The 27565-nt window shown below is 41.1% G+C and overlaps 1 protein-coding gene across 1 annotated transcript; it reads left to right on the top strand.

The window, feature by feature from the left end:
- The first annotated feature begins 70 nt into the window (after positions 1-70).
- On the top strand, positions 71-25566 carry LOC109468809 (endoplasmic reticulum aminopeptidase 1-like). The gene is made up of 21 exons (XM_019767148.1): positions 71-311; positions 1166-1240; positions 1933-2562; positions 3170-3308; positions 4085-4222; positions 5317-5437; positions 6006-6160; positions 7101-7214; positions 7704-7838; positions 8449-8580; positions 9748-9938; positions 10760-10842; positions 11936-12066; positions 12505-12560; positions 12917-13070; positions 13935-14008; positions 17385-17486; positions 19740-19910; positions 21446-21586; positions 22300-22381; positions 24875-25566. Exons 1-21 carry the CDS (start codon positions 184-186, stop codon positions 25052-25054), a joined length of 3132 nt encoding a protein of 1043 aa, XP_019622707.1. The 5' UTR covers positions 71-183; the 3' UTR covers positions 25055-25566.
- The last annotated feature ends 1999 nt before the right edge of the window (positions 25567-27565 follow it).

Raw genomic sequence — 27565 nt, 5'->3', positions numbered from 1 at the left:
ACGTGTCAGAGAACCCGGAAGTGATTTCTAGCCTTTGACCTTTAACCCTAAATAAAAACCTGCGTGCACAACTCATACATATTGTGCCTGGGGCACTTGTTGGACGGGCCGTGTTTTAGCCCAAAATCTTGCCACGTCAAAGTGTTTTGCGGTCCGTTTAGGACTCCCTAAAGACTGAAGACGATGGAGGAACAAGAGGAAGAGACGATAGACCTCACAGGGCCAGAAGAAGTCGCGGAAGACGCCGAGTTTGCGTCAGATGAAGATTCGCTTCTTCCTCAAGCTGTGGTACAAGATGGGGAGGGACGAAGGTACGAACTTAGGGGGTGGGGGAGGGGCTAACTAGTGTCAATATTTTTCTTAAGACGATATTATTTTAAGAAGAAGAACTTTATTGCACGACAATTGCACATATTACAATGTATGGCAAAGTACAAATATAACAAACAAGTAAAATATGTGTTGAACACCTAGAATAAAACCTAACATATCCTAATTTAATTAGGAAATTATACTCAAACAATAAGGGCTAGCACAAATCTTTTTTAAAGTGTTACAATCTTTTTTAAGTGTGCAATGGTGGACACGACAGAATTTGCCAAATAACTCGGTACAGTAGGTGGGTAAAGTGCATGTTTAGATATTGATTGCTTTTAGGGACTGTAATTTGACACTAATTAGCTTAATCTTCATTATGGGCTATTCCAAAAACGTTTAGGGGGTTCAAGAAGGGCTAGAGGATATTTAGGGGTGGGGGATGGGTCTAAAGAAGGGGACAGTGGTGCTGACAACAGCCCCCCCCCCCCTAAATTTGTATTCTTTCGGAATAGCCCAATGTTAACGTCTGTTGAACTGTAGAACGTTTGGGTTGAATAGCCAAAGGATACTTTGGGTCTTTGAGACCAAAATTGATATAGTTATCAAGTCACGTGAAGCCGGGTTTTCCGACATTTTCTCCTCAATATAATGTAGATTTACCAAGATATGGACAGTTTAAATGTCATTATGTTGACCAAATTTCAAAGTTTCAAAGCATTATCGATCAAATCTTGTGACTTTTAAAACATATGAGAGAAGACCATGATGCTAACTTATCTAGTGAAAGACACTACTGTAAGTTACTAGTGGTAGCAAAGCTTATATAGAATATTTCATGACACTTCAGAAGAAAGCAGCGGCCGTCCTCTAGATCTGGACCTTTATCTTGGCTGTCTCCCCGATCTAAATCAGCTGCTTCAAGGCAAGACAGAAATACTTAAGGTTACTCTCCAAGCAGGGGTTTGGGTTTGGGGTTATCTTTGGCATATTTTTAGGCTTTTTTAATCGGGGTTTCTCTTTTGCACTGGAATCCCAAGGGTTGGGTGAAAAAAAATTCCAGTGCAAAAGAGAAACCCCGATAAAAAAGCCTAAAAACACGCCAAAAATAACCCAAACCTCTGCTTGGAGAGTACTTATAAGGTTATACTCTTGGTGCTGGGGCAAGGTGGTTCAACTGGTGGCACCACTGAGAGGTTTCAATGGCAATGGTCTTGGTGGGATAGTAGGCAGTTAAATAATGTTTAGACTTTAGATTAAGCTGCAAGGCTCTAACTGATTGGTCTTCATTTTGGCTAATCGGGTTACTCTATTGGCTCAACTTTGTTATTACCAAGAAAAGCCTGAACAACATGGAAACCATTTTTCTTGTTCTCTGTCTGCCCCCCTCAGTTTCCTTTTTGTTGCAACTTTTTACCCATGATTCTTTAGCTTTCCCAGGGTGCAATGCTAAGCAAACAATCATTTTTGTTTGAACTGTTCAAACTTTTGACAGTTGAATGGGTGAAAGGATACTAATAATAGTACATAATTTTTCATTGGAACAATAAAACTATATACAGTATTCAATATTAATTTCTTTTATCCTTTGATGAAATGTGGATGTTTGTCCTACAGACCACTACGTGGCGCTCAGCGTCCTCTGCGAAGGAAACTTTGGCAGTACGCGCCCAAGTGCAGCCGTGACAGATGCTGCTTCCTGTTTGCCATCTGCCTCACAATCTTCATCGTTCTCGTGACGTCTGCCATCTACATGAACTCCAAACACAAGTCTTCCTGTCCCTACAGCTTCCTCTTAGACACTTCGGAGAAAAAGAGTGCAAAGAAAGACCCTATAGCCACAAATGGAGAGAGATTTCCATGGGACGATGTCCGTCTTCCGTCAACAATCGTACCGAACTCGTACCTCCTCCACCTTCACCCGAATCTCACCACGTTCAACTTCACAGGTCACGTGTCTATAAACATCAGCGTCGTGAAGAAAACGGACCTGGTGGTCTTTCACGTAAAGGAGCTGAACATTACGCAGTCTTCAGTGAAAACGATGAACAATGTTTCGGTGCCGATCGTAAAGGAGCTGGAGTATACAGGAAACGAGCAGTACTGTTTACGACTCGGACAGGGACTTAGTGCAGGACAGAACTACACGATAGTGGTCCACTTCAGTGGGGAACTGAATGATGGACTGTACGGCTTCTACAGAAGCACTTACACACTGAACAAGGGCAAGGATGGTGAAGAAAGCAGGTACTTTATATATCGTAGACATTGTAGTCTTAAATTAAAGCTGCTCTATTGGAAAGATACGTATACTGAAAGTAAATTGACAGACCAGGGCTAGATCTAGCCAGCATCCTTTTTTCTGTCAATTGCAGGAACAATCCGTCAGCCTTGACAGACAAAATTCCCCAAATCTTGGGTAAGAATATAAAAACATCCAAAGGAACACCAACAGCCACTCTTAACCCAATGATTTGCCTCTCAAAATTCTGGAAATTGCATCTTTAAAGTCCAAAATTTGCCCCCTAACCACCCTAGATTACAGGCACTCATCTCCCCCAGGTCCAATCAGGAACCTGGGCTGATTTTTAAAAAAAATTGAGCTGGCTAGAGCCTAATGGTACAAATAGTTTATTGCAATATTTCTATTGGCCATGTGTGTTTCCATTCACTTTTAGTTTGTGGTGTCTTGCATTTGTTTCATACTGCCAATATCTTCTTTTCACTCAAAAGTCCCCTCAAAGTAGTAAAGATGAAGCTGTCATCCTCTGAATTTGACCTACATGTATTTGACCAATATACTACTTATATTCAATCATGTACAGACAGTTTATTGCAATGTTCCTATTGGCAGGGTCCTTGCCACGACGCAGTTTGAAGCGGCCAATGCTCGCGCTGCGTTTCCGTGCTTCGATGAGCCGGCGCTGAAGGCGACCTTTCAACTCCACATGGTCCGAGAGGGGAGGCATTCTACTCTGTTTAACATGCCCAAGGTACGTAGGTACATTTGTGTACTTCAGACTGCAATATTAACTTTTCTTCCTATTGTCCCAGCACTGTTAGCGTGGATGCCATCCGATTTGTAACGTCAACCCTGAAAAAACCTTTTCGGGGTAGCCGTTACAAATCGGATGGCACCCACGCTATAGCACTGTCCCAAAAATAAATTTTAATTGTCCCGAAGTCAGGATGAACTGTCCCAACCTATTTTTTGGGAAGTATTGTATGACTTTAAGTTGAAGTCAACTTTATTTTGCTTATGTTTACTCCCAGGCACACTATAATTGCTGTGTAGACAGGAAATAATTCAAATTATTGGTAGGCAAATAAGCCATTACTGTCACTCACTTTTGCCTACCACTCGCTGGCTATAACGTCATGGCAATCGCTTGTATAGACTGAAATAGTAATAGATGAGTGAAAAGTTGGTTTAGATGTTGATTGTTTACTATTGTTGTTGTTCACAGCAAATTCAAACTCTACTACTGGATAAATTACAGAGATAATATCCAAATGTTTCGAGTGACATCCACCACTCTTCTCACTGGACTAACAGAACTCGATAAGGCATGTATTAGTTCATTAGTGACGCTGAAGAAGAGTGGTGGATGTCTCTCGAAACGTCCGGATATTACATGTATCTCTGTAATTTATTCAGTTGTAGAGTTTGAATTTCCTATAAGTATTGTTTACCTGGATGTTGAACCTTACCTGGAAGCTGAATTGGGGCTACCCAGCTATAAATAAATGTTGTTGTTGACTATTCCAGGACCATATTGAGGACTTGCTGGGAGGTTTGAAGATGGACGTGTTTAAGAAGTCGGTAGCGATGAGCACGTATCTTGTCTGTTTCATCGTGTCCGACTTTCGAAGTATGCAGCTCTCCACTGACACTAGCGACATAACGGTAAGGCCACACTGATTTTATTTTTCAGATGACATCCCCAGGCGCATTGATTTTGTTTATTTGTTTATTAGAATTCACCACAAGTACAAACATACAAGTGGAAGGGAGGACAAAACAGGTGTATTGACACCTTTACAAGTTGTCCTCCCAAACACAACAATATAAATACAGTGCAATACAAATTACAAAGTCGAACAATTATTGACATGAAATACAAATTCCTACAATAACATACATATTTTTGGCTGTTCTCACCAAAAAAATCTCATCTTCCGAGTCTCTGGCCTGGGTGCCATCCTCTGCAGTCCATGGTAGCTAGTGATAATAGGGAGCTGGTGGTAACGTTAACTACAGAGGATGGCACTCAGGCTACCGAAGCTCCACAGAACCTAAGAACTCAGTACAGTGCCAACTCATAAATGCCACAAAAGGCCAGCACTATCCACTCATACCAAGGACATTATACACAGATAATGTCCTTGCTCATACTTATGAGGACAAAAGTCATCTGCAGTTTTTTCCTGAACTGCTAGGGGCATGCTAGCCATAGTTACAGATGACTTACAACACTTCATGTACAGCTTGCCTGTATTTTAACCTTTAAGTTCTACTATATCCAACACTGACCCACACTAGAGAGAAGGTTAAGAATCCCATTGGCCAGTTTCTGTCAATTTTGTTGCAAATATTTTACTTTAAAGCAATATTATGTAAGATTTTTGTTCCAAAACTGTAACTATAAATATTAATTGAAATTTCCAAATCTAGATTGTGATTTTCAATAACTTTCAACATATTGGCATTGCTATTTTGCTTTGCTTTGGCAACTCAGCACCGCATGAGAATAAGTTGTGCCAGAACCGCTGTATTTTTAGGAGGCTCCTAAAAAGAATGTAAACATACAGCGGATTTCATTCAGGTATCTTCAGCAGCTTCCAGCACATTTTTGCAGTGCAACGACGTTGATCTTTTACTCCCCAAATGTCATTACAAAATTATAGTGCAAGAAAATGTGTAAAACAGCAATGTTTAAAATGGTGAAAATCTTACATAATATCACTTAACAGCGCTGCAATTATTCCGTCTTCCACCAGGTGGCAGTCCACGCTCCTGAAGACCGTATCAGCCAGGCATCCTTTGCTCTCGATGTGGCGAAGACCGTTCTAGAATACTATGAAACATTCTTCGGGGTGAAGTACCCCCTGCCTAAAATGGGTAAGATATCCATCAAATCAAGAAACCAAAGGAACTTATCATCAATTTTCAGTTGATCTTGTCAACCTTTGTCAGATGTATGATCCACTCGCTGACTCTCTGGAAGTCGGAAGCGTGATGATGTCAGGAGCGCATCAAAAGTGGCGGGAAGACGGAATCTCCCACCGTCATGGTTCAGAGAGGGTTGATGGGCCTTGATATAAATTGCCTCCTTCACGCCCCTTGCAAAGTAGTCCTTCTCTGTATCCGATATGCATACCTTATCCAGTGTAACTGTGTGGCCCGGGGACTCGATGTGTACATGTTGTGAAACTTAAGACGTAGTAGAACTGGCAGGTACGTACTTATCCTACTAAAATTGGTGGCAGATTCCGTCTTCCCGACACATTTGATGCACTCCTTTCATTCAAATAAGAAACTGAATTGTTGTGGCCATACAGGGAACTCACAAGAAAATTGTCACTCAAGCAACTGTGTAAATTTTCAAAAAATCTTTCCTTGATGTCAAACTATAATCAACTTACAACTGTTTCTTCTAAAACCTGGCATGTTGTTTCTGGCCTGGCAGATCTGGTGGCCATCCCAGACTTCTCGTCGGGCGCGATGGAGAACTGGGGCCTGGTGACGTACCGGGAGACCGCCATCTTGTATGACGCGGACAACTCTTCGGCCGGCGACAAGCAGTGGGTCGCCGTGGTGATCGCTCACGAGTTCGCACATCAGGTGAGGAATTCTTTCATTCATTCATTCATTCATTCATTCATTCATTCATTCATTCATTCATTCATTCACTCACTCACTCACTCACTCACTCACTCACTCACTCATTCATTCATTCATTCACTCACTCACTCACTCATTCACTCATTCATTCATTCACTCATTCATTTACTCATTCATTCACTCACTCATTCACTCATTTATTCATTCATTCATTCATTGTAGAGGGTACAAGGATTCAAGTGTGGAAAGTTCTTGAGCAGTACTTAATATCAAGACTTAATATCTACTTAGCTACGTCCTTTGCCTATAACCTCAACCAATACCTTCGACTGATGATGATGATGATAACAATTCTATCAACCTTACCTACCTGCCTACCTTGTCCCTTGCCCTCCTGGTCGTTGGGGAACAGGGTAGAAGTGAGGATGGACAGCTGTCTCCAGCCCTCTCTGTCTCTTGCAGCAGTCAGTCTTTTGGACAGTGCTAAGGAGTCCTATTACAAGAATTACGCTACACTATTTTCTAGTAGTACATGTATGTGTGTGTGTGTGTAATGCAATATACATGACATGTGGAACAAGCACGTCGGCAGAACGTACTGTGCCTGCGCAGAACCCTGTATTTTCATGGTTTTCGATGGATTATTGGTCAACGTTGCATTAGAATTTTGCCTGTTGCAGAGGATATCTTTTCCGGCATAACATTTGGAAACTGCAGACAGGATGTTTTCCTTATATGTGCGAGTACGACCTTATATGAGACGTTTTGACAAAGTGATGTGCAAAATACATTACTGGTTTCGCGCAGGTGCAGTACGTTCTGCTGACGTGCTTGTGGAACATGGGTTAATATTTTTTATGCTGTTCCCTCCTGCTGCAGTGGTTTGGTAACCTCAGGTCACCATGTGTAGAAGTTACTGATGCCCATGTTGTTTTTGCAGTGGTTTGGTAATCTGGTGACCATGAAGTGGTGGAATGACCTCTGGCTCAACGAGGGCTTCGCCAGCTTTGTCGAGTTCATCGGAGCAGACAAAGTCTCCCCCGAGTGGAAAATGGTACGGTCCATCTAGAGCAACAAGTAGATTCTCTATCATGTACTAGAATGTTAACTTTTTAAAACCAATTTTAACAAGAATTGCCATTGTTTCACAATGAAGGGCCTTAGAAATAACTTAGAATTTAGTGAAATTCATATGTTTCCTTCGTTGTAAAATAAATGGATCTCATAAAATGCCATGGGAATTCCGTAAAATTTGTATGAATTCCATAAAATTTGTATGAATTCCATAAAATTTGTATGAATTCCGTAAAATTTGTATGAATTCCGTAACATTTGTATGAATTCTGTAAAATTTGTATGAATTTCGTAAAATTTGTCTGAATTCCATAAAATTTGTATGAATTCCGTAAAAGTTTGTATGAATTTCGTAAAATTTGTATGAATTCCGTAAAATTTGTATGAATTCCGTAAAATTTGTATGAATTCCGTAAAATCAGTTTGAATTCTTTGGCACCTCTGAAGTTGCTGATGTTGCCCTTCCCAGCTGGACCAGTTTGTTGTGAGTGACCTGCAGACTGCCCTGTCTGCCGACTCCCTCAGTAACTCCCACCCCATCTCTGTCACTGTGCACCGCCCGGAGGAGGTGGAGGAAATCTTCGACAGCATTTCCTACGACAAGGTACGCTTGTGCAGGACAGCTGAAGGTAGCAGAACACAGTTTTTGCACTATGGGGAGTTCTATAGTAAGGAGCCCAAAGTGAGAAGGTTTGATGCTTCAAAATTTATAGTGGGTGCACAAGCAAGCTACAAAAATTTATGTTTGGGTTCAGGGTACAATTAAAAATCATATAACATGTGAAAATCAGCACAAATTTGTTGAAATTAAATTTCATCTGTATTTATTTGTAGTAACATAATTAAAGTTGAAACTTTTGATCCAACACAAAAGGTAAATATTCTCACCTAGAGCTTTCAACCAGTCACTCTGGTCTCCCTCAGAAGACTGACCCCGTGAGACTTCTCTGAAGTGTGACACTAGGTCAAAGGTATCTCATTACTGCAACGGGGCCCAACATCATTGACCAGATACCTTTGAGGCTTTGATCTTTGACGTCACACTTCAAAGAAGCCACGTGACAAGTCTCACTGGGTCAGTCTACTGAGGAAGACCAAAGTGACTGATCGAAAGCTCTATAAGTGATGACAACATTTAACTTTCGTGTTGGAACAAAAGTTTTACCTTTAAATATCAGTTTGGTTGTTTTCACTGTAAACTGTTGACTTTTCAGGGTGCATCGATTCTAAGGATGCTTGAGTCGTTCCTTGGCAGGGAGACGTTCCTACAAGGCCTGACATCTTACCTGAGGGAACACCAGTTTAAGAACGCTGCTACTGACGATCTGTGGAAAGCTCTCGATCAGGTGATCACCATCGTATGTTTTTTATAATCTCCAAGCAGATCTTTTGGTGGCAAGACAGTACCAATTGGCCAGAGGAGTGTCCATTAGCTTCGGTGGCTAATGGACACTTCTCTGGCCAATGGATACTGTCTTGCCACCGAAAGATCTGCTTGGAGAGTATGTTTTTTATAGATACATCGATGTAGTACAAGTCTTAACACTAATCCTGTGTTGTGTCCCCTGTAAAATGGTACGGTCCAAAAAGGGGTCGATTATTGTAATAACCGACCACTTATGAGGTTACAGCGTGATAACCCATGGGAAATGCAGTCTTCTGATCGGTCAACTTCTTCTGGCTGTATGATAATCTGTGTTATGCCATACCTGGGCCGTGATAAAATTTTGGCACATTTCGCATTGAAATGTCTGTTTTCTCGGGTGGGTATGACATAAATAAAATACATCACGGTGTATTCCGCATCACCCTCGGTCCCAGCCCCCCGCAGGTTGGATCTCCCTCTGGCCTATGGGTGATTCGACCCGCGGTCGGGCTCGTACCTCGGGTGATACGGAATACACCGTGTTGTATTCTATATGGAGGACACCGCATTGTTTTCTATGTTTTCCAATAAATGTTTACCAATGTTTTAAGGCAATCCATTTTAATGTGCTATTAGAATAATCTTTATGTTATAGTTTTGGATGGTCTTTTAGGCCACACCAAGTAAATTTTATGGATGACGTCTTTTGGAGACCCTATATCTAATGCGAGAGGGCGAAAAAAAAACAAGAAGGGCCTTAAAAAACAAGATGCCTAGATTAGAAATACTAGTATACTAAGAGACGACAAATGTTAGGACACAAATTGAATGAGGTGACGCAGATTAACAAGCAAGAAGTCTTTTATTCATCATCAAAACAGCAATAAATCAGGTGGAATAGCAGTTGTCGTCCTGTCCTGTTTATGCGTTACGGGTTTCACGTCAATCTAACGATTTGCGGCACGTGACTCTTTGGTCATAGTAACAGGAAGCGGAATTTCTTGTTTTTTTTTTTTTTTCTAGGAACAGGCCAAAATCAATGCGCGCGCGGACGTCATCCATAAAATTTACTTGGTGTGGTCAAGAGATACTTGTATGTTTGCGTACAACCATGGATGTGACCTTTACCCTTTGAACTCCGACCCAGGCTGCCCATGGTGCTGGAAAAAGCAACATCAACATCAAACAGGTGATGGACAGGTGGACCAATCAGATGGGTTATCCCGTTGTCATGGTAACGAGACAGAACAGCCACCTGGTCCTGACGCAGGACCGCTTCCTGCAGATGCCCCCCTCCCCCGCGTGTGGGGGGGTGGTGGAGTTCACCTCCCCTTACAGGTACACCAATACATGTATCTCCAGCGTGTCGGCAGAACGCACTGCACCTGCGCAAAACCAGTAATGTATTGTGCATAGCACTTTGGCAGAATGTCTCATATAAGGTCATATTCGCGCATATAAGGTTAAAACTCTGTCTGTAGTTTCCAAATGTTATGTCTGAAAAAATGTCGTCTGCAACAGGCAAAATTCTCATGCAACGTTGATCAAAAATCCAACGAAAACTGAGAAAAATAGGGGTTTTGCACAGGCACAGTACGTTCTGCCGACGTGCTTGTATCTTCTTACCTGTATCTGGGGTTGGCGGAAAAAAGCAGTCCAGTACGGTTGGTGGAAAAAGCAGTCCAGTCCAATTTGGGGGTGGAAAAAGCAGTACGGTTGTTTCTGCGTGTAGTAGTAGTGCTTTTCCACCAACCCCCTGTATCTGTCTTTGTATTGAAATGCTTTCAGTTAACACTGGGGATACACTTTTATGTGCTGTGGGTTGTGGGTTCAATTCCCAGACTAGTCATACCAAAGACTTTCAAATAATAGTACATACTGCTTCCCTGCTTCGATATGGGGAAGACTTTGGAAGTTTAACACGTTTAACAACTATCCCCCTGCTGTACAATGTAGTTTTATCTGTACATGCATGAGGCCAATATTATTTTACATATCACTATTTAAAATCTATAGATCTTTTGATTTTGATTAATTACGATCTTTTAATTAGCAAGACAATTTACCCCAACTTTTAATTATGAGTAATTATGATCTTTTAATTAGCAGGACAATTTACAGCAGTTCTTACAGTAACCATCCTAACCCCTCCCCTGTAGGTATGAATGGATCATCCCTCTAACATATATCACATCAACCTCCCCCAAGGAACAACAGACTGTGTTCATGGACACCACCCAGAGTAAGTGTATTGAGTTAATTGAGTTAAAACTCTCCTTTAGCTGCTCACCCGAGGGTGACAGCTATTCTTCCAGGAGAGAGTATAACATCATTCTGTGTCCATAATATCACCAGGGTCCATAATATCGCCACCTTGAGAAATAGTGTGCTTAAAGATATTTTTACTGCAACATACCCTAGGTATGTACATTTGATGTGTGAAGGAGTGCATACCAAAAGTATGTTGCAGTAAAATATCTTTAAGCACCCTATTTCTCAAGGTGGCGATATTATGGACTATGGTGATATTATGGACACAGATGTTACACATAAAACATAACAATACATCAACATGTACATATATACTTCAACATTCACAATATATACAAATATACATCAATATACGCAATATATACAAATATACATCAACACAATATAAGTCAACACATCTATGTAGTTACAGTAAAATGTTGAACTTTATTCCAACAAAAAAGATTACACAGAGATCAAATTTTCAACGACCACTGTAGCCTTCATCAGGATAATTAATGACCAATCACTCAAAAATGTAATCTCGTGAGAGTTACAGTTACAGACACATAATCTTTTTCATACGATACTTTACGGATACGTGACATCAGCAATTGTTCTATAGTGCCAGGGAGTTTATATCGTCCACCACCGTCTCTGTTAAATGATTACTTCCAACACAGATGAACTTTCATGAAAACATCTAGTTTTTTTAGCTTGGTTTCCATCTTATTCCTATTTTTGTAGTGCAAATGGCCAAGTGAATTGGCTAGCAGACACAAAATCAAGAGGTCATGAGCATGTCTGCATTTCACAGTCTTAAGATGTGAAAAGACACTTGACACAACTTTCCTTAAACTACACCAAACTGTAAAATGTGTATCTGACTTAGGTTGGGGAGGTAAAAGGTGGTGGAAGGAGAGGGATGTCAAATTATTATAGGCTGGGTACCATCTGGATTTTCACTCCGCAACGCTCAAAAAAATCAATTTTTTCAAGCGTTGCAGAGCGAAAATTTGGATGGTACCCAGGCTAAAATTAGTAGTTTGTAACATCATTTCCAATGTTTTCTTCTTTTGCCACAGCCACACTTTCTCTGGACAACAACTCGCCAGAATGGGTGAAGTTCAACGTCAACCAGACCGGCTTCTATCGAGTCAACTACGACAACCAGAACTGGGACGCTTTTATTCATCAGCTGCAGAACAATCATGAGGTCTGGATATCTTTGTTGTTACACCAAAAAGTTACTCAAGCAAATGGATATGATTTTGGAAACGGTCAGACCATTTCTAAAATATATCCAGTTGCCTGAGTAACTGTTTTTTGGCATATCTTATTACCTCAATGTCTAACATTCATCGACGTATCTTTGTTGTTGTTGCTGTTTTTGCAATGCCTTAGGGACAGATCCCTTTAATATATATTACATGTATGTCAAGATTGGAAAATTGTAGGAATCTTAGCACAAATTAAGTACAAGTTAAAACACTATTATATAATAGATATGGGAAACAATAATCTCTAGCATGTGAAGTCTCAAAAGATGACAGTTATCTACAATAAGAAGTGTTGGGGTCTGTGTTGTATTATCCCAAATTTATAAGTGACTTTTAGTCGTCTTTTAAGTTGTGTCTTTCTCCTTTCTAACCAGGCTCTAAACAGTGCTGACCGAGCAGGCTTGATAGATGACGCTTTCCACTTAAACAGGTCAGTTAACCAAATTTACAGAGGGCTATGACTTCATATTCGTATGCTGGGAAAATGTTTTTTTATCTTTTTAGAGATAAAAATTTCCTCCCACTAAAAAGACAACTAATGCAATTTCAGGGTGGCAAAATAAAAAAAAATATTTTGGATGAGGACTTCAGTTACTTGAGTGTACTTTCTGCAAACTTATGTAGTTTTGAATTGTTTATAGGTTTACTGTAGCTCATTTTTATCAAATATTTGTAATCGCAGTGAGAAAGTTCATGCATAAATAGAAATACCGTGAAATGTTGCATTCTAGTCGTTGATGACTCAACATCTTTTTTTTTCGTTTCCAACACTTTCCCGTTTTGCAGGGCTGGCCTATTTGGGTTGGAAAAGTCCCTGGAACTCGTAAAATACCTGAAGAACGAAAGAGACTATGTTCCCATGGCGACAGCGTTAAGCGGGCTAGGTTACATCACAAAACTACTGGAGACAGAAGACCAAGACCTGTACAACAACATGAAGGTACAGGCGGCCATATTGGTGTCCCTATTCACTCACTCACTCACTGGGTCAACCTTCCCTCGGTTCCAATGATAGCTCACCATCTCTTCCTATCCTTCATTTCTACCATCAGGTTTTTCCTGTCGAGCTGGGTGTTGTCCATTAATTGGTTAATGTAGTTTCTTGCTGGACGACCTTGACTTCTTTTTCCATGTGAGGGCTCCCACAGTAATAACTGGTGTATGATTTCATCCTCTTTCTGTTAGCAGTGTTCGATGAACTTCAACCTTCGTTTTCTTATTGTTTCGCTCACTGTGGGTAGATTGCATATCATTAAATCATAGCTCAAGCATCTTTGGACATCTAAATGTTTTCTGACTGTGTCCATATTAACCACTATTGGATGACTATAGCTCAAAGAAGCTTCATTTCATCCTAGAGTGGAACTTGCTGCCACCAAGTACAGTAGGAACATCATCACTTAGCTTTAAACAATGTTTACAGTTTTTTAGATGTGCAAAGGTTTGGTGTAACAGGTCATATGGTGTAATATAGCCAGCTGCCACTAGCTATGTGCCTACAATGCCAGTGTGTCACAGCAAAGGGTAATGAAGAGAACACGGAAAAGTTGGTACTTTTTGCGACAAAAAGCAGTTTCTCAAGCAAGGGGTAGTCTCCCTTTCCCCCTAAACCTGCATTTCTCCTCTGGTCTCTCAGTCACTGACAAAAGCTAGTGGATACTAGCTGAAACGTCTGACCGTTTCCAAAATCATGTCCAGTTGCTTGAGTAGTAACTGCTTTTTGGCGTATCTTATTACCTGGATGTCTAACCTTCATTGATGCTTCAGTTTTGTGCTTTACCTGACTCCATGTTCTGTTTTGCAGTTGTTTGTACTGGAACTCCTGGAGGATACCATTGGGGAGGTGGGCTGGGAGGACCAAGGAGACCAGCTGACAAAGTAGGGAACTTCTTCTTATAATTAATTATCTACTTCAAGACTTCTTGATAAAGTTTCCTTCAGTAATTTGCATCTGTATCTGTATCTATATAGCCGGTATAACAGCCCTTCGGCGTAACACACCAGCTTTGCAGACACGTGGTGTGGTGGCAGCTGGCTAAATTACACTGAATGACTTGTTACACCTAACCCTTGCATAGAGAGTTGACCTGATGTACATGTACATGTACATGTACTTGGTACCCTCAAGTTAGCATATGGTGGTCGCAAATGATAGCATGATCACTCAGATAATATGGGTCCACCTATTTACTGGAATACACCAGAATACACATGAAGGAGAGCAAAATCTACTGGAATACACCCTGTTCTGCTCCTGGACTGGACAGGTTTTTCCGCCAACCCCTCTTCATGGCTACCCTGGAGGGGTAAATGTTTGGTTACATAAGGCCACACCGACTAGTGCTCGCGGGCGAATAAAAAAAAATTCCAGCCAAAAATAAAAATGCTGCTAAACCACAGGAATACAAAGCTAGTATTGTGAATTTGCGGTAAGTATACATAGTGACGTATATTACAACCCGACACATGCTGGCTTTTTGCGGAATTTATGAGTCGGCACTGTACGTATGTACTGAGTTCTTGAGTCATGGAGCTTCGGAAGCCTGGGTTCCGTCCTCCAGAGTTACCACCGGCTCTGTATTGTCGCTAACTACCATGGACTACCCAGGCCTAGAGCCAGGCCAGAGCCTTGGTAGACATGATTCTTTTTTCTTTTTTTGAGAACAGGCGAAAATCAATGCGCACGTGGATGTCATCCATAAAATTAAGTCGGTGTGGTCAAACGTCGGCACCTTAAAGAACTGAAAGTCTTTTGTCTGCTGCAGTTCTGGAGAATGTCAATCATGGGTTAATAATGTGTCAGGCCAAGTGGAAAAAATGTCCCGACCGACCCTAGAAAAAACTGCTAACCCTAGCTTTTTTGTGTGTCTGGACCCCTGCAATGGACATAAATTTTTCGAGCTAATCAACCTTTTCTAGCTCCATGATCTGACACCTGAGTGATGGAACGTTTTTCCTACATTGATTGAGATTGAAAAAATATAAATGTTCCCATGCAAGTTTTACTTAGTTAAACAGTATTGTATAAGTTGGATCACTAGAGATCGCCGAAGTCTATAAAAAAAGATCCCTACCTACTGACACTAATTTTTTTCAGGACTGGAACATTTCTTCTAGGCCTCAGGGGCATTGAATTATGTGCAAAAGGGAGAATTTTGGAAAAATGAGAATCGTAAAATGGCAATATTGGACCATCACACTAGATACTTATGCTGCCATTTGGATATTATTTCTGTGCCCTATCATGCCCTTATTGCTCACAGTCCATTTGTCAGGGACAATTAACACCCCTTTTTTATCAAAGAAAAATTATTCTGCTCCAATAATTCTGTTCAGTTAACTCTGACAGTGTACTTTGGGCAATGAACGCCCCTTTTTTTATCAAACAAAAATTATTCTGCTCCAATAATTCTGTCCAGTTAACTGTGCCAGTCTGTCTAGGGCAATAAGCGCCCCTTTTTTATCAAACAAAAATTATTCTGCTCTGTCCAGTTAACTGTGTCAGTATACTTTGGGCATTGAACGCCCCTTTTGTGTAAAAAATTATATTGCTCCAGATACGTTGGTGAAGGTTAGACATCCAGGTAATAAGATACGACAAAAAACAGTTTTTGAAAAACTTGACAACCCTTTTCTAATTTTTCCAGTCAATTTTTTTTGAAAGTGAAAACTGGATAATTTTTGTTTGACAAAAAAGGGGCGTTACAGAATGCCACAGTTAAATGGACAGTGAGCAAGTAGGGCAACAGCACAAGTGCTCTAAATAACATACCTGTCTGAAAACTGAGGAGAAAAATAATCCAGACCTTCATGATTATTGTTTGACAAAAAAAGAGGCGTGTTTAGTCCCAGACTGCCACTGGGAACAGTTTTAACTGGACAATAAGCAAAAGGGCAACCAAAGGACATATAACGATGTCCAAACCATTATCATATAATAGTTATATTACAATACATGACTTCCAGTTTTTCCATCAAATTTTTTTTAAATGTCACATTCATACACCTAGTAAAAGTTGACAGAAGATGAAATGTGGAAAGGTTGAACCCTGGTAAAACCCTGAGTATCTAAACGCCTGAGCTCAGTAAAGAACGAGAAATAGGTATGACACTTATTGACCAAGGATTGAGGTGTTCAAAAACTTGTTTTTCCTTTCTTTAGAACTAGATCATAGAGTGGAACTTGCAGGCATCAAGTATAGCTCCTCATCACTTACTAGATAGCTTTAAACAACTTTACAGCTAGAGTTGCAAAGATTAGGTGTAACAGTGGGAAGTCCGAGAGGACATACGTGCGCGCTGGTGACATGCTGCCACTGCTGCCAAGCAGGCCCCAGGAAAAATGAATGGACTCTAACTTGTACTTTGGACATTTATTCATGACTGTTATTAGGAATGAACCATTTGTTTTTTGGTTTTGCGCAAGTCATAGTCTTATGAGACTGACTGACATATATAGTGTACTATAGCGAGCTGCTGCCACACTGCATGCCTGTGAAGCTGGTGTATTATACGAACGGCCGGCTATTCTGGCTATATAGATGTAACAAGATAGAATCGATCTCACCTTGACTCGGTTGGGTTCTTGGCTTGCAACTGTTGAAGTATCTGAATCCTAGCCTGGCTATCTAGGCGTGCACGCTCTAAGTAACAAGTACATGACTCGAACGTCTCTCAACACGTCTGAACTCAACTCTGAATGGCGCGAACAGAACATCCGGGGCCTTGAACTTTGACCCCTAAAAACCTGATTACTGTCAGATACATAATACATACAAAGTACAACACGGTGTATTCCGTATCGCCCGAGGTACCAGCCGGACCGCAAGTCGGATCAACCAACGGCCGAAACTAAAAGTGTAACGGCGTCAATTCCAACATCTGAATTTGGTACATGCTTGATGTTTGTGCGTGCAAAACACATCAAATTATTCTATGGAACATCTGGAGGCCTTAGTCTGTGTTACACAAGCTCTCGGCCGGAGGTTAATGACCCCCATCCCAAGAGCTTGTGGCAGGATAGCTGTAAGCCGCGTGGACCGGGGGTGGGGGGGTGGTAGGGCGGCAACTTCGGAGCGGCCTGCCGCCAGGAGCGCGTTTAGTCAGGCTACTGGAAGCCTGTGTGATAACAAAAGAGACTCCTGGGCCATACCGCTAGTTATCACACTGGCCGGAACACCCGTATCGAACGTTATTGCAGCCCAGGCATGACTTTATTAAAGAGCAGTTATGTGAAAGAGAGTGTATCTTCCAGGTTTCTTCGGAGCACAGTTCTGGGAGCAGCCTGTGACTACGGCCACGAGCAGTCGACTCAGCAGGCTCACACTCTGTTTGCTAACTGGATGAAGGGAACTCAGTAAGTATTCTAGAGAGACAAATATAATATTATTACAGTAACTATAATATTAGACAAACTGTTGTATTCTAGAGAGACAAATATATATTATTACTATATTAGCCAAACAGTTGTATTATAGAGAGACAAATATATATTATTACTATATTAGCCAAACAGTTGTATTATAGAGAGACAAATATATATTATTACTATATTAGCCAAACAGTTGTATTATAGAGAGACAAATATATATTATTACTATATTAGCCAAACAGTTGTATTCTAGAGAGACAAATATATATTATTACTATATTAGCCAAACAGTTAATTGTTGGGTACAGTCTATGCATGGGTATCAGGCTTTCACGTTAAGAGTTCTTCTTCTTCTTTGGATACTGCACAACACCCCTAAATTGGGGTAACGCGTGCTCCTAAATTGGGGTAACGCGTGCAGGGGAGCTGTGCGATGCGTTGTTGCTGCGTCCTCAGGTGTTGTAGTACTGCAGCGTTGAACTTCGTGGGTTCTGCAGTATCTGTTATTTCTTGAGGCAAAGTGTTCCAGTCTCTGACAGTTTGTGGAAAATATGAATAGTTGAAAGAGGTATGATGGCCCTCCCCACTGAATAAATGCTGTCACTGCAAAGGAGATGTCCAATCTCTTTTCTGTAGTGTATTCATCCCTCTTAATTCTGTGTTTACAATTATTAAATTATATTCCAAGCTTTGGAATTCCCTCCCTGACAAGTGTTTCCCACCAACCTACAATCTACAGGCTTTCAAATTAAACGTTCACCACCATCTCTTGACATAGCCATGTTTCTCTCATATTTCTAGTTCAATGCCGAGAAGTGGTCGTATAGGCCTTGCATTGAACCACTCCGTTAAATAAAAAATTCTTTCATATCTTCAGTATCGGTCAAAGATGAAGATCTTCAGAATGTATCCATTCATTTGGCCTCAGGCTCCCTATACAAGTTCTTCAGGAGGGAAGGAGCTTTGCCAAATCCACCTTAGGCCACACCAATTTATTTTGTTGCTTCTCGGATCGGCCTGTCCATTTTTTTCTGATTTGCAAAAAATTTTTTATCTTTTTGTTCTAAATTAACTGCAAAATGCTCAGTGAAAGACATATTTTGGCCTCAAACAGTTGAAGAAAGTCCTTTTCTTCCTTAACTTCCTTTTTCAATGCAATTTTGTTTGATTAAAAGTTCAAAGTCTATTGTTTCAATTATAAACCAGCCTGGTATGTTGACTTCATGGCTCATATTGTAACATTTCCGGCCAACATGGGGTGCCTTGGCCGTTTTTTTTTTGTGTGTTTTTTTTCGCCCTGTCGCTTCATATTTTTTCTGAAAAAAACAAGAAACAACAAATTAAATTGGTGTCGCCTAAACACCCTCCACTCATCCCTTAACTCACTCACTCATTCACTCACTCATTTCTTTCTTGGTTGAGGTAGTCTGCTCACAGAGTGATGCAACAACAGAGTCGTTGGCATTAGATTTTTAATTAGTTTAGTAGTCTGTATACTGTTGTCTGATAACTTACTGTGTAATTAAGCTAATTTGCTGTGGTGCTAAAAACAATTACATATGTTTGTTGATAAACAGTTGATTGAAATCGAAGTTTAAGATATTCTACAAAGATTATAAAGTATTTACAGCTGCCTTAGATATCAATTCTTTCATAATTGCTTGAAGCTTAAAAGTGCATTGTCTAACATTAGGACAATACAAAAAATTTTCTGGTCATTTTAACTTGTTTACTTTTCGAGCACAAAGCCATTAAATCTAATCTCCAATCAGATTTTTCAGTGTCAGCAAAAGACAGTATCAAATTGGCCAGACAGTATCCATCGGCTAATGGACACTTCTCTGTTCAATGTATACTTTCTTGCCATTGTATGATCTGCTAGGGGATAAGTTTGAATTGCAATTAAAAGCCATGTAAAAGACGTACAACATGTGGTTAAAAATGCAAATTCCATGTAAAACTGTGAACACTAATAAGCTGCAATCTTGTGTGACTACATTATATCTATAACATATCACCACACACGATTACGCAAACATCTACACACATTTAACACAAGAAATGAGCACGGTAATTAATTGAGACGTGCAAAGCTTTTGCACGCGTTATAATCATGAAGTTTCAATTGAATTTTGCACAACTTTTCATTACGATTGGCACACATGTACATGTAGATGGGAACTTATCCGTATATCCTTCATTGTTGCTTGCTGATTGGCTTGTATGGTGATCCAATAGGAATGTGGCTGCTAACCTGAAGACTGTAGTATACACCAGTGGTGTTCAGCATGGTGGTGAGGAAGAGTGGAACTTCTGTTGGCAGCAGTACACCTCTGCCACAGTGGCCGCAGAGAAGAGGAAACTACTGTACGCACTCGCCAACACCAGGGACAACAAGCTAGTCACGAAGTAAGGACTGTTTCTTGTTTCTTTGTCCACTACCAGATATAGATTGAGATGGAAAGATGGGGGCCTGCAAGGGGGGTCCTGACGACTCTCTACGCTGAATTCGGAAACTTCTCGATTACGCTTTACGATAAATTCCAAGTGGCCACAACGCATTACATGGAATTAAAACGGCGATTACGCTCTACGCAAAATGCGCCAAAGGCGCTCTACGTTGAATTAGAGTGGTCCGTCTACGCTCTACGTAGAATTAAAACGGCCGATTACGCTCTACGGAAAAGGGCTTGCGGGCCCCCAAAGATGCTGCTCTATCTATACACTGTCAGTCAAACCTGCCCAAGCCGGCCACCCAGGGGACCGAAGAAAAGTCAGGTCACCTTGGACAGGTGGTCTCCTTGAAGAGGGTTGCCTCACAACATTACTCAGAGGCATAAATGGTTTCCAAGTTGAGATTTTTTAATGTCAAATGCTGTATTACCTGTAAACATCTTCAGTTCTGTGGTGAATGCATGTGGGGAGGGTGGTACAAGGAACAATTTACGTTGAACAAAAAACATTGTCCAGCAGTCGAGGCAAACTGGCATTACTACATCATGTAATCCAACACTACAGGGTCTGCTACAGCACTAGTTAGGCCACACCAAGTAAATTTTATGGATGACGTCCTTTGGAGACCCTAAATCTAATGCGAGAGGGCGAAAAAAACAAGAAGGGCCCTAAAAAACAAGATGCCTAGATTAGAAATATACTAAGAGACGACAAATGTAAGGACACAGATTGAGTGAGGTGACACAGTCTAACAAACAAGAAGTCTTTTATTCATCATCAAAACAGCAAAAAATCAGGTGGAACAGCAGTTCTCGTCCTGTCCTGTTTTCGCGTTACGGGTATCACGTCAATCTAACGATTTGCGGCACTGTCGTGACTCTTTGGTCATAGTTACAGGAAGCGGAATTTCTTGTTTTTTTTTTGAGGAACAGACCAAAATTAATGCGCGCGCGGACGTCATCCATAAAATTTACTTGGTGTGGCCTTATAGTGACAGCCATCTGGTTCAGGTCATTGACCTTATGCATCTGGAAAAGAAGTTAGAAGAAACTGAGCAAAAACAAGATGTTTTACTTCTATGAAGGTAAACATATAATAAAATAAATAGTTTTTAAAATGTGATGGTAACATCCATCCTACAAGAAGTGTGATCTAGCTTAAGCTCAATGGAGTGTTTTTGGGTTCAATAACCTTAACAAGAACAACACAGACAACTCCCAATAACTTACCTGTCAACAGTTACTGCAGGTCAATTGCTCTGGTGATGCTGTGAAATGAGCACATAATTGTTGGCAGGCAGTTTGTTTATGGAGGGGTGTGGCAAAATTATTAGTCCATTGGCCAGAGGGAGGGAAGGATAGAGAGAGAGAGAGAGAGAGGGAGAAAGGGAGGGAGAAAGAAAAAAAGAAAGTAACCAATAGAGAATTGGCAGACAAACAGCTTATCTTTAACATGCTGTAAGTTAAGATATCTTCATGTTTTTATTGCAGACTGCTGCGTTACACTTTGGACAGTACCAAGATCAGGTCTCAGGACACAGTCAGGACTATCACCTACGTTTCCCGAACTGCGGTGGGATACCAACTGGCCTGGAACTTTGTCAAAAGCAACTGGCAAACCTTCCTAGATAGGTGAGGAGTTTCTTGTATTAATGGTTATAACTACATGGAGTCAATGGACCTATACCATTATTACGTCACAGTTTGTTTACCTAAAGAACATTCTATAACGGTCAGTTAAAGAATAGAGATCATTTCAAAGTTTTCAAAGTCAGGTATGTTTGATTTTTGCTGCGTCTAGTCTTGTTGACACAGCATAACATGCCGTAATGGGTGATTTAGTTGTGACATTAGACGAAAGTAGTACTGTATAAAGGCCTTATATTAAGTCTAACGCTACACAAACACACACCGCGCTACACACCCCTGTACAATATAATCGTCGATTGACCAGCATTCATTGCGGTAAACAAACTGTGACGTAATAATGGTATAGGTCCATTGCTGTATAGTAAACTAATGTAAATCGTTTTAGAATTTAGGGATTTAATTTTGCAGTAGGTGTACTAGTGGAAAGGATAGTTTGGGTGCCATGCTTGGTAGATAACTGTAAACTAATTTAAGTGCCACCCAAGCTATGGAAAGGCAGTTTTTCCTGTAAGTTTGTGGTCGAAACAAAAAACAGGAAGACAGAACATTTTTTGCCATGTAAAAACTGTAAACATAACACTGCCACAACTATTTCAATATTAACCATATCAACAGTTACTGTAACGGTGTGTGGAAAAACTGTGCCAGGTACAGAATGTTGACTTGCGACTTAACTGCTGTTGTTGTACATGTAGGTATGGAAGTGGTTCGTTCAACATGGCGGAACTGGCAAAGATACCGGCACATCGGTTCTCAACACGCAGACAACTGGAGGAGGTATGGGGGCTTTTCTTGTTACTGGTATATTATAGCACGTCGGCAGAACGCACTGCACCTGCGCGAAACCCGTAATGTATTGTACATAACACTTCGGCAGAATGTCTCATATAAGGTTGTATTCGCTCATATAAGGTTAGCATTTCAACAGTAGTTTCCAAATGGTGTGTTGGAAAAGATATCTTCTGCAACAGTCCAAATTCTGATGCAACGTTGACCAAAACTCCAACGAAAAACACGAAAATCCAGAGTTCTGTGCAGGCGCAGTACGTTCTGCCGACGTGCTGTATATTATATAGTTGAATGTCAACTACCCGACTTGCATTCTACTGGAAATGTAAAGAGTCGCATCATTTTGGCCTTGATGGAGATTCTTAACTGACTCAACAAAAGTACAGAGACTTTCGTATGGTCGTCTCATCATCATCAGTTGACCGTATTGGTCGGGGTCGAGCTGACAGACCCTTTCGTTAGCTTAATACAAGATGGGGTTCGCCACGCCTCCGTCCGGGTGATGATGTAATCACCATGTGGCTGATACGGAACAGAGGTTCGCCAGGCCTCCATTCAGGTGATTTGAAGTGAATCACCAGCTGGTGTGTTACGCCGAAAGGCGGTTATACCGGCTATACAGATACAGATACAGATACCAACTCCATACAGTAGTGTTTGTACCATCGCACACCAGGGCATGCCCCTACTCTTTTTCGAAAGGTATGGTGGGTTCTTTAACGTGCGTGGGGTGTGGCTCTCCCCAAAGACGGGACCTCCATTTAACGTCCTATCCGAGGGATAGGATCGTCTACAACTAAAAATGTAGCAAAGCTATAATACACGTATGAATAATGTCACAGAGTATACATGTATGTATGCGGCAAACTACGTACAGAATATATGGTAACAATAAAGGTTTAACTATTCTCTAACATGTAGTCTCTTAAGATTTAAGCATCTTTTAATCTAATTCCTTTTTTGAACACTGTACTGGTTATCTCCCCTGATAAAGTAATTGGGTTTATCTAGAGGATCTGATGTTTTGAAAGCAGGAAAAAAATAGCCCTAAGGATCCGAAGAGGGGTATAATTTGTGCAGCCTCTTTAACCCCACACTCAAACCATCTGTTCTAACTACAGAGCAGTGTTCTAGCCAGGTTTCAATCTGTCTTTACGACAATTGACAAAATTTTGCTGGTCATAGTAGACAAAATTTTGCCCTACGTGTAAATGGGTTTATCTATAGTATCTGATGTTTTGAAATCAGTTGAACAAGCAGGAAAAAAAATAGCCCTAAGGATCCGAAGAGGGGTATAATTTGTACCGCCTCTTTAGAGAGCAGTGTTCTAGCCAGGTCTCAGTCTCTCTTTCCACCATTTGACAAAATTTTACCAGTCATGGCAGACAAAATTTTGCCCTACATGTCGTGTAAAGATATTGAAACTTAGCCTACCTGCAAAATTTGTCCCTCAAAATACAGGAAATATCACACACACACACCCAAAGTGCCCCCCCCCCTAAAGTGCCCCAACAGGGGGCTATATGGGGGTGCAGCCGAGGCTCGTACAACATCTTAGAGCCCCGGCAAAGATGAAGATGAAGATCATTTCAGAGAGTCAAGATTTAAAAGCTTTGGACCCTCCTAGGATCACGCCTTCAGTGTTTAACACGATGTTTCGTCTATTTTGTATTTAGCCTCTTTTTGAGAGATCTTTTCTCCTCACCCATGGCCATTACTGATGAAATCATTGTGGTTCCAGTGTATCAGGCCAAAATGTACCCCAGGCCAAATATAACCGGGTCCCTTTTGACCAGGGGTACATTCTGGTCAGTTACACCAGGCACTCAGTATCATGATATGTTTCGTTGGAAAATTCATATCTGAATCACTACAAAAGCGACCATATTGTAGATAACTGATATATCTCCTGAATTACAGAATGTAATATTACTCTTCTTAAGAAAATACAATAGATTAGCTTGAGTATCATTAGGAACTAGTTCATTAGAATTGTATTTTACTATTTTAGTTCATGTATGTAGCCTTGTTGTTTCTTTGCCATACATTGTACATTGTACCAGTTACAGTTGTTGAGCAATAAAGTTGATCTTGATCTTGATACAGTACTGCGTAACACCCCTCGGTTGGGGTCAAACACAAGGGGGGGTGAGCGCGCAGCGCTCTAAATACTCTTCAAATGTAGCAGAACTGCTTCCTTAAACTTGTTGGCCTCTGGTATTTCTGGTAAGGCCTGCGGAATAAGCTCGTTCCAGTCTCTTACAGTCCGTGGGAAATACGAGTACCTATAGCAGTCCTTGTGGAATGCTAGAGTCTTGTAGGAACTCGGGTTTGCGTGCCGCGATTTGCGTGGTGCGGACAAGAGCTGAGTTGCAACCGGTAAGGTTATTTTATGTTGTCTAGCTTTGTGTAAGATAGGTAATCTACTGGCTGTCCTTCTGTTATGTAATTAAGTTGATTTGATTTGATATGTTTCCTCAGGTGAAATCGTTCTTCCAGAGTCATGATATCAGCGCGGCAGCCCGTGCCGCTAGACAGACCATCGAAACCATCCAATCCAACATCTTCTGGCTGGAGAAGAACAAGGACAAGGTCAAGACGTGGATCAAGAACTACTTCATGCCCCCCGAAGGAGGGAAAGCGAGAAGTTCTGAAATCTGAATATCACAAATTCAGAGAATTCGTGATGTAAATAATCATGGAAAATATAATTGCTATACGTCTGCTTGTCTGAATTGGTGGACAAGACTAAACTAAGAGTTTATTTTATTGACTTGGAAAAAGTGGCCTCACCGAGTTGTTTGTTTTTCTGCACTTTTGGGGTATGGCCCCACGGGACTCCCGGGTTCTGCACCTGCAGATGATTCTTTTTGGGAATGCCAGGCCCCCATTTTTTTTTCGACTAGGAGTTAAAGTCAACCTGGGTTCCGGCACAACAAAAAAAAAAACATGTAAATTATGATAGAATTGACAGCTCCTCTCCGGCGGGCCACCATCCAGTTTTTTTTCATCACTTATCAGCCCTGCAAATAAGGACATTTTCCAGGTGACCACCTGAACACCCCAGGACCTCTAATGTGCTTTATAATTATGACTGTGACAGCCCGGGGCTACAGTCTGTATGTGAGCTGAGCATCATGCCCGTAGCCAGGGGGGTGTTCGGGGGTTCCGGAAGAACCCCCCCACAAGGCTAGCCGGCTCAAAGGTCCACTTTTTGGTCCACTTTTTATGTTAAGGTCCAAGATTTTTCTTGAAAAGATGGACTGCAATCGTAGAAAAACTGCTCCCTTTGTCATTGAATAAAAATTTATCTCTGAGCGCCTGCGGCACTCGAGGTCCCCTCAAGCAGTGGGAACAACCTCCCATTCAAAATCCTGGCTATGGGCATGAGCATTATATATATTACAAGGTGGTGGGCTATATTTTCAAAATACATTGTACAATTGTGTGAGTGTAAAAGATATTATATCATACCTGGGCCAAGGTAATGTTTGATACGGGTGTTCCGGCCCGTGTGATAACTAGCGGTACAGCACGGGTTCTATTTGGCTATCTACCTACCTAGCTACCTACCTAGTCCCATGACCGACACTGGTCGTCGGGGGGACAAGGCAGACTTTGCAGCAGAAGTGTAGCCAGGTCTTCCTATTTGGTTACTACACACTAAAATGTTCAAAAGAATAATGCAAAATGTATTTTGCTTGAGCCATGTGCGCCGCTTTCAAAATTTAGATAACGGATTCGGACGTTGGAGTTCATGAACATGTAGTTTCATTTTTTTGTGTAGGGACACCAAATTTTGCATTGAAAGGTGTGTTTTATCAGGTGGGTATGACATTATTTTGTAAATAACACAACATTGGAGGATGTAGTAGCCCAAATAGCTGTTAACAACGATTATGATCTGTAACCGAGCTTTGAAAAAATATCAATTTACTGGATTGTTAAATTCCACTGCAGTAGAATTGATCACTTTTAGTGGTGAACTCTGTGGCAGTCAACAATTCATAGCCTGGCATCCAGTCTGATTCGTGGTCGGGGCCGAAAGAGCTCAGACCCGCCCGCCTCACATAGGTTTCCCGGTGTGTATTTCACGAGAGATTGAAACCAAATCCCCAAGCATACTGTCTCTTATCAGTGTAACACTCCTACCGGGACGGCCTGTTGCACTGGGCGGGGGAAGCTATTAGAGCCCCCGAAGGCACAACCTGCCTGAACACCCCAACACCCCAAATCACGTAAGACTGGGTACCAGGCTAACAATCCACTGCCTTTGCTTTTTTTTGGTGACGATGGTGCTTGTAATAAAGCTGTGTTTGTTGCATGGATTTTCTACGAAAGATATAAAATATCTATCTAGAGTCTTACAACGATAAAGGTTAGACATTAGGTAAGGCCACACCAAGTAAATTTTATGGATGACGTCCTTTGGAGACCCTAAATCCAATGCGAGAGGGCGAAAAAAAAACAAGTAGGGCCCTAAAAAACAAGATTCCTAGATTAGAAATATACTAAGAGAGGACATATGTTAGGACACAAATTGAATAAGGTGACACAGTGTAACAAGCAAGAAGTCTTTTATTCATCATCAAAACAGCAATAAATCAGGTGGAACAGTGGACAGTGAAAACAGGATGGTATCGGACACTTTCTTCGCGTTACGGGTTTCACGTCAATCTGACGATTTGCAGCACTGTCGTGACTCTTTGGTCATAGTTACAGTCTTGTTTTTTTTCTAGGAACAAGCCAAAATCAATGTGCGCGCGGACGTCATCCATAAAATTTACTTGGTGTGGCCTAATGAGATACACAAGAAAACTGCTGCTCAAGCAACTGGATAGATTTTGAAAACTGTCAGACACTTCAAGTAGTATCCGCTACTTTTCGTCAGTCATTATTACTTTTCTTGTGCATTCACAGTCTTATGGAGCTGATGTAGACATTGTGAAAAAAATAAAATGTTGAACTTTTTTGTGGCTTTCTTGATTTATTCATTGTGGATTCTCTATTTACCTCCTTGAATTTTTCCACCAAATCGATGGATTTTTTTCCAGTCACAATGAAATTCTGTACATTGAAAGAAAGTGAGGATATATGTCCACGGTGAATAGGAATTGGCTGTACACTGTACCGATACAGCGCACCAGATGGAGGATGGCCTGTATGGGGGGG

This window comes from Branchiostoma belcheri, unplaced genomic scaffold, assembly GCF_001625305.1.
Source record: "Branchiostoma belcheri isolate BF01 breed outbred unplaced genomic scaffold, Haploidv18h27 scaffold2, whole genome shotgun sequence".
Lineage (NCBI taxonomy): Eukaryota > Metazoa > Chordata > Leptocardii > Amphioxiformes > Branchiostomatidae > Branchiostoma > Branchiostoma belcheri.
The sequence above is the reverse complement of the archived record's forward strand: the minus strand, read 5'-3'. Positions and strand labels throughout refer to the sequence as shown.

Bases quoted from the DNA above. Each gene is read 5' to 3' on its own strand.
- LOC109468809 (XM_019767148.1), top strand. From the start codon at position 184: ATGGAGGAACAAGAGGAAGAGACGATAGACCTCACAGGGCCAGAAGAA. The intron at 7,839-8,448 runs GTACGCTTGTGC...TTGACTTTTCAG, and splicing joins ACAGCATTTCCTACGACAAG to GGTGCATCGATTCTAAGGAT. The intron at 17,487-19,739 runs GTAAGTATTCTA...GTGATCCAATAG, and splicing joins AACTGGATGAAGGGAACTCA to GAATGTGGCTGCTAACCTGA.